Source organism: Cebus imitator, unplaced genomic scaffold (genome assembly GCF_001604975.1).
Source record: "Cebus imitator isolate Cc_AM_T3 unplaced genomic scaffold, Cebus_imitator-1.0 Scaffold4, whole genome shotgun sequence".
Lineage (NCBI taxonomy): Eukaryota > Metazoa > Chordata > Mammalia > Primates > Cebidae > Cebus > Cebus imitator.
Window position 1 is genome coordinate 16,001,365 of NW_016107319.1, and position 8,654 is coordinate 16,010,018.

At 36.5% G+C, this 8,654-nt stretch overlaps 1 protein-coding gene across 1 annotated transcript in view; it reads right to left on the reverse strand.

Annotated features, from left to right (window-relative positions):
- LRBA (LPS responsive beige-like anchor protein) overlaps positions 1-8,654 on the reverse strand; it is a 727,560-nt gene that overhangs the window by 558,679 nt on the left and 160,227 nt on the right. Inside the window, exon 29 of the mRNA XM_037740751.1 lies at positions 1,809-1,968. Coding sequence (XP_037596679.1) covers positions 1,809-1,968 — 160 coding nt within the window. The remainder of the gene's footprint in view (positions 1-1,808; positions 1,969-8,654) is intronic.

Consider the following 8,654-nt stretch of genomic DNA (forward strand, 5'->3'; position numbering starts at 1 on the left):
AAAAGGCCAGGCATGGTGGTTCACACCTATAACCCAGAACTTTGGGAAGCTGAGGCGGGTGGATCATGAGGTCAAGAGATCAAAATGATCCTGGCCAACTTGGTGAAACCCCATCTCTACTAAAAATGTAAAAATTAGCTGGGTGTGGGCATGTCATCCCAGCTACTTGGGAGGCTGAGGCAAAAAAATCGCTTGAACCTGGGAAGCAGAGGTTGCAGTGAGCCAAGATTGCACCACTACACTTCAGCCTGGCGACAGAGCAAGACTCCATCTAAAAAAAAAGTCTGGCAGTCCTTGCATTCCCAGAATTTCTGAACAGCTCTTTAAGAAATGTGGCTTATTTCTGATCTACCTTGCTGGAAAGAACATGTAGAGAGACCATATGGAGACAAAGATGCTCTCCAAACTAATGAAGGAAACCAGCAGTTGAGAACGAGGTTCAAGGCTGCGGATATATAACCCCAGCTCAGCTGTTTCAGTTAGCCACTCCCAGCTCTTGAAGCCATCCCAGCTGAGGCACTATATGTATGCTATTAGAAAAGTCATCTCAGATTTTCCAGACCCAGCAAACATCATCTGAAACAGGGATAAACCATGCCCACTAGGCCGTATCCAAATCTAATTCAAGAAATCATGAAAGAAAGATTAAAATGGTTGTGGCCTTAGGGTCACCAAGCTGCAGGGTAAGGTGTTAAACAGCAATACCCAGCGAAAAACACTGATTATCTTGCTCTCAATGGTATATCCTCAACACAGAATACAGAGTTACTTTTTTTGCGGGGGGAGGAAACAGAGTCTAACTCTGTCACCCAGGCTGGAGTACAGTGGCAGAATTTCTGCTCACTACAACCTCTGCCTCCGGGTTCAAGCAATTCTCCTGCCTCAGACTCCTAAGAAATGGGATTACAGGCACCCACAACCACGCCCAACTAATTTTTGTATTTTTAGTAGAGATGGGGCTTTACCATGTTGGCCAGGCTGGTCTCCAACTTCTGACCTCAAGTGATCTGGCCACCTCGGCTTCCCAAAGTGCTGGGATTATAGGCGTGAGCCACCATGCCCCGACCAGAGTTACTTTTAAAAACATAAATTCTAACTCCTGTACTCAAAATCCTCCAACGAGTTCTCATTTCCCTCAGAGAAAACTCCATACCCAATAACTGCTAGTCATTCCTGATATTTTTATCCTGTTTATTATTTTTTTTAGCACTTTTACCACCTTCTAAAATACTATACAATTTACCTATAACATATACATATTTTCTGTCTCCTCCCATTAGAATATAAGCTCAACAAGGATAGAGATTTTTTGTTTTGTTTTGGTCATAAATATATACCCAAGTACCCAGTGGATGCTGAATGAATATTGAATGAATAATAAATTGCCTCCTTTGGGTGGCAGGTACTTCTATAACTGCAACAGTTACTTAACTAACCATATTTCTATAATTGGCAACTACTTTCAAAACTCCAACTATTACAGTTACTTGTTAACAAGTCTGTCTCTCATAAAAGAATATGAGTTAGTGATTCTTCACACCAAATGAAATCAATAAAATTTTTCAACTCTTTTTTTGTATAAGATACCATTTTCTGACTTATCTTTAATTAGATGGTTCATTTAAAGAACAAAAAATCCCAGTTGCAATTAATTATATTCAAGCCAAAACATTTAGTTAATAAAAATATGTGTATGCTCTCACTTAATATATACATAAATTTAAATTCCAGTATCAATATTTTAACCATCAGGAGTAAGTAACATTTATTTGAACTTTGGTACAAAGGAACAGAAAATGCAAACTTACCAGAGAGTGATACATTCCCATTTTCACTGCCAGTTTCCGTAAGTGACTGGCTATGCCTTTCATTTTGGGGTTCCAAAATGTCTCTGTACTTGGAGACCATAAGAACAGAGATAAAGTATACAACTGCCAAGGCTAAGAATTGAGCTTGTTTGCTATCCTCCTGGAAAAAAAATTAAAGGAGTTGATTATGTAACCATAAAATAACTACATTTAACATCACAATGTTTAAATTCAAAACAAATCTTTCAATATACACAAAATATACATTATTTACATAACTAATAAACTTACTTAACCAAACATTAGGCAAAGACTCTTAGAAAAATGTATTTAAATGAGAGGTTTTATACTTGCAAAACATGAAAATAGAGAAGCTAGCTCATTTTTAAAATTATTCAATCTAAAGACATATGTCCTAATATATAATATTAATTAAACAAATAGTAATTATAACTATATGAAAACTGTTCAGATTTGGTGGCTCATACCTATAATCCCAGCACTTTGGAAGGCCAAAGCAGGCGGATCACTTGAGGTTAGGAGTTTGAGACTGGCCTGGCCAACATGGTGAAACCCCATCTGTACTAAAAATACAAAAATTAGCCAGGCATGGTGGTGCATGCCTGTAATCCCAGCTACTCAGAAGCCTGAGGTAGGAGAATCACTTGAACCCAGGAGGCGCAGGTTGCAGTGAGCCAAGATCCCACCACTGCACTACAGCTTGGGCCACAGACTGAGACTCTGTCTCAAAAAATAAAACAAACAAACAACAACTATATGAGGATAACTGGTTATCTTTACCTCTAATCATAAAAACTAAAATACGTAAAATATCACATTAAAAGTGCCAAAAAATAAACATGCAGGAGAAAAAACTGAAACTATCAGATACAGAGAAGGATGCCAAAGGAATTCCTTCTTTTCTTTTTCGAGACAGGGTCTCAGTCTGTTTCCCAGGCTGGAGTACAGTGGCACAATCATAGCTCACTATATCCTTGAACTCCCGTGCCCAAGAGATCTTCTCACTTCAGCCTCCTAGGACTACAGGAATACACCACACTCCCAGCTAATTTTTGTTTTTTAATTTCTTGAAAAGACAGTCTTGTTATGTAACTCAGGCCTCCTGCCTTGGCCTCCCAAAGCACTGGGATTATAGGTGTGAGCTCCAACACCTGACCACAAAGGAATTCTTGAGAGTATTTTTTTTTTTTAAGAGATGGGGTTTTACCATGTTGGCCAGGCTGGTTTCGAACTCCCTACCTCAGGTGATCCACCCAACTCAGCCTCCCAAAGTGCTGGGATTACAGGTGTGAGCCACCGTGCCCAGCTGAGAGTATTTTAAATCGTACAGTTATGTATCAGGATTAAAAATAAAGTATCTGTGAGAAAGAAAAAGACAAACTAGACCGACCTCTTAAAGGGGCCCAGGTTTCATTCCAGCTCTACAGGTCATCTCACTGACCTCTTCATCTAGTCAAATTTCCTATCTTTAAGGAGAACCTACACACATCACTATTCTACTAACTTTCCCAAGTAAGTTAGAACTTAATGTAAAGAAAAAACTCGAATTTATCTATCAAACTCTGAAAACCAAAGGCTCAAGCAGAAGGTAAATCTAAAATAAGAACATGAAGAACACTGTTCCCTAACAGATAAATACAGGCACATCGTGGAGATATCACAGGTTTAGTTCCGGACCACTGCAATAAAATGGTTATAACAATAAAGCGAGTCACACAAATATTTTGGTTTCCAAGTGTATATAAAAGTTACATTTACACTATACTTAATCTATTAATTGTACAATAGCATTATATCTAAAAAAAAATACTACACACACTTTCATTTAAAAATACTTTATTGCTTAAAAATGCTAACAATTATCTGACCCTTTAGTGAACAATAATCTTTTTGCTAGTGGAAGGTTTTGTCTCCATGTTCATAGATGTTGACTGATGGGTGAGGGTGGTAACTGTAGCAATCTCTTAAAATAAGACAACAAACTTTTGCCACAAAAGATTTTTCTGTAGCAAGCAGTGCCTTTTGACAGCATTTTACTCACAGGATAATTTATTTTGGAACTGGAATCAATCCTCTCAAACGCTACCATTGCTTTATCAAATACATTTAGGTAATATTCTAAATTCTTTGTTGTCATTTCAGCAATGTTCACAGTATCTTCATCATGCGTAGATTCCATTGCAGGGAACCACTTTCTTTGCTTATCCATAGGAAGCAACTCTTCATTCATTAGAGTATTATCATGAGATTGTAGCAATTCCATCACATGTTTAAGCTCTGCTTCTCATTCTGATTCTCTTGCTACTTCCACCACATCAGCAGTGACTTCCTCCATGGAAATCATGAACTCTTCAAAGTCATCCATGAGAGTTAGAACCAACTTATTCCAAACTCCTATTGACATTGATACGTTGATCTCTTCCCATGAATCATGTGTGTTCTTCATGGTATCTACAACACTGAATCAATTCCAGAAGACTTTCCATTTACTTTGCCCAGATCCATCAGAGGATTTACTATCTATAGCAGCTACAGCCTAATAAAATGTATGTCTTAAAAATAAGACAAAGTATTTGTTAAATAAGTCAAAATGACCCTTAATCCATGTAATGCAGAATGAATATTTCACTAACAAGCAAGAAAATAACATGAATCAACTTGTATATCCGATCAGAGCTCTTGGGTGACCATGTTTATTATCAATGATAAGTAGTAATATGAAAAGACTCTTTTCTTCTAACAGCAGGTCTCAATAGTGGGCTTAAAATATCCAATAAGCCGTGCTGTAAACAGATGAACTATTATCTAGGCTTTGTCATTCCCTTTACAAAACATAAGCAGAGTAGATATAGTATAATTCTTAAAGGTCCTAGGATCTTCAGAATGGTAAATGTGCATTGGCTTCAACTTAAAGTCACCAGCTGTATGACTCCCTAACAAGAGAATCAGCCTATCCTTTGTAACACCGAAGCCAGGCATTTACTTCTTGGTAGATAGGAACATTATAGGATGGTATCATCTTCCAATAAAAGATGTTTTGTCCACATTGAAAATCTGTTGCTTAGTGTAGCCACCTTCATCAATTTATTAGCTAAATCTTTGGAACTTACTGCTTCACCTTGTACTTTTCTGATATGGAGACAGCTTCTTTCCTTAAACCTATGAAAGAACCTCTGCTAGCTTCACTTTTCTTCTGCAGCCTCCTCACTTCTCTTAGCCTTCCCAGAATTGAAGAGAGTTAGGACATTATCTGAAATAGGCTCTGGCCTAAGCAAATAGTGTGGATAGTTTGATCTTTTATAAAGACTACTAAAATTTTCTTCAACTCAACAGTATAAAGCTGTTTCACTGTCTTATCAGTCATTTGCTCACTGGAGCAATCGTTTACTTTTAATTTCCTTTAATGATCTGTATTTGCATTCACAACTTGGCTAAATGTTTGGCACAAGAAGTCCAGCTTTCGGCCTGTATAGGCTTTTGATATATCATCTTCACTAAGCTTAATCATTTCTAGCTTTTTATTTAAAGTGAGAGACATGCAACTTTTCCTTTCTCTTAAACCCTTCAGGCCACTGTAGGGCTATAATTGGCCTAATTTCAATACTGTTGTATCTCAGGGAATAGAGAAACAGGGGAATGGCCCTTCCCAAGGAGAGTGGGAGAGATGGGAATGGCCAGTTGGTAGCACAGTCAGAACACAGACAACATTTATCGATTAAGTTCACTGTTTTAAATGGGTGTGGTTTGTGGTGCCCTGAAACAATTACAATAGTAACCCCAAAGATTACTGATCACAGATCACCATAACAGATAAATAATAATAATAAAAAGGCTGAAATATTGTAACAATTACCAAAATATGACATAAAGACATAAAGTAAGCACATGCTGTTGGATAAATGGCACAGATAGACTAGCTCAACACAGGGTTGCCAAAAACCATAAATTTGTAAAAAAAAAAATCCAGCAATCAGCAATCTGCAATAGCAAAGCACAATAAAATGAGGTATGACTATAAATGGAAACTAATGGTACAAATTAGACCAACAGTTAATACTTAATGTCAAAAGTTTTGGTTATAATCAATTTCAGAAAAAAGAAGATAGGCTCGATTTGAATATATCGACTTGATTCAATTCTTTGACATATTTGTGATCTCTCGTATTTTGCAGGTCCATGTGTAATAACTTCTTAGTCTTATTGGAAAAAATAAAGGCACATTTGTCTTTTTTATAAACCACCCCTTTTCTCTAGACACACCCATGTTCTTCTGCCACACAATTCTGCCATCTGTTGTAATAACTGCTGCTAATGATATTAATATTCAAAATGCAGGCAAATAATTTACTTGTCCTTAACTTCTTAGTCCGTTACAAATTAGTTATATCAATCTAAATCCTTTCTTAGCCCATTAATATGTTCAATGTTTACTAACTACCACACAGTTTACAGTATATGCCTAATTGTTGGCCTCAAATAAAAAATATCCCATAAATCTTTTATATTTAAATCCTAACTCCTGAAATAGATTTGCTTTCCATTGTAGCTATCATTTATTGAATACTTACTGTAAGCCAGGCACTGTGCTATGTATTTCATATGTATTTATTAGCAAACTTGAATAAGAAAAGGCTTAAAGAAGCAACTTACTTAAGGACATATAGTGTATGTAAAAAAGCAAATCTGAACTCAGATTAGGGTGATTAAAAACCTTAGCTCTTAATCTCAAGGTAGTAATTTCTTTATGTCCTCAATCTTAGATCATTTCCTTTTTCATCAAAGTTTCCTTTTGTTCCCAAAGAGGCTAAACTCTAGGATGTAAAATACAGTGTTTTCTTTTTTCTAAAACTCCTATAAAATGATTATATAACTTTTATAATTACAAAACACTTAAAATTATTTATGACTTTCAGTAATCATATAATAAAAGAGATATTCTAATTCTGTTTGCAGAATATTGTGATATAATAAGTGTTTAGAAGGTCCTGCAAGAGCCAAATCATCCAGAGACACTGTGAGGAGTTCAGATTCCATTTATGCACTAAAAAATGCTATTAGAGAATTCTAAAAGAAAAAGAGTAACATCATCTATTCCACTCTTTTGGTTTGTTTGTTTGAAGAGACAGGGTCTCACTCTGTCACCCAGGCTGGAGTGTATTGACACAATCATAGCTCACAGTAACCTTGACCTCCTGGGCTCAAGCGGCCCTCCACACCTCAGCCTCCCAAGTAGGTAGGACTATAGGCATGTACTACCACATGTGGTTAATACTATATTTTTAAAGATCAGTCTAGGAAATATAAAGTTATGAACAATACACTCAGAACCTGCTCAATGAAAAAATATGGACAGAGGATAAAATAGCAACATTTGGTCCTCAAATTGACCACATTCAAAGGTTTCCAGAGGGGGGAAAAAGTTGATGGCTTCTTAATTGAAGGAATAACAACAGTTACTAGAGAACTGAGATCTAAGATGGCAATATGGCCTTTTAATTAAGATGAAAATTTCAGGAGTCCTGAAAGAGATCAAAAGTCCCTAAGTCCTATATTCACTTTCACCTCTTACTAATTGTATAATCTTAAGCATATTACTTAATCAAATATTGCTAACTTCCTCATAGTATTATTGTGAGAATTAAACAAGAGAATACATATAGAGCAGCGATACTCAACCTTTTTGGCACTAGGGACTGGTTTCACAATGAAGACAATTTTTCCACGAACCTATGGGGGTAAGGCATGAGGTGGAGGTGGGGGGCATGGTTTCAAATAATTCAAGCACATTACATTTTATCATTAGATTCTCATAAGGAGTGCGCAACCAAGATCCCTGGCATGCACAGTTCATGGTAGGGTTCGTGCTCCTATGAGAATCTAATGCTGCTGCAGATCTGACAGGAGGCAGAGCTCAGCTTCGCTCCTCACTCTCTGCTCACCTTCTGCTGTGCGGCCTAAGTACAGGTCAGTGGCCAGCGGGTTGGGAACCCCTGATAAGAGCATCCAGTATTATGTTTAATACACAGTTAGTATTCAATACTATTAAGTAGTGATAATACCATAAGTTCTATATGTGTATAAAAACCTAGTCAAGAACTAAAGAGAACAAAACTATTGAAAAAAGAGTTGGAAGAAGAAAAATTGAGATTAGAAAGTTTATAAGAAATATATATGTAAAATATATAGTAAGGGTTTAACAAATATTTACTAATGATAATATTCCAAATGCTGATGACTGCAATTACAAATTATTTTTACTTTCATCTTCACACTTTCTATATAACTTTAAACTGTCTACCTGAGAATTAGCAACATTTTCTATCAAAATCAGCTGAAACAAAACTGTTTTTCAAGACATCAAAACCACCAAACTGAGAGCAACATCATCATGCACCTTTTTATCACATTAGTATACCTTTGAGGAAAAAATATCCAATATTCAGTAAAATAATATGCCATTCAGAAGTTGAACATTTTATTACATTCAGAGCATCAATTTTAGAAATAATACTGCTGGGAAATGAACATTTTATTACATTCACAGCATCAATTTTAGAATTAATACTGCTGGGTTTGAATCCTGATTTTATCACTGTCTATCAACGATAGCTTAGAGATAGATGTTACTCAAGCTCTAAGTGCCTAATATTTATTCATCTATAAAATGGAAATTACAGGCCGGGCGCGGTGGCTCAAGCCTGTAATCCCAGCACTTTGGGAGGCCGAGGAGGGTGGATCACGAGGTCAAGAGATCGAAACCATCCTGGTCAACATGGTGAAACCCCGTCTCTACTAAAACTACAAAAAATTAGCTGGGCATGGTGG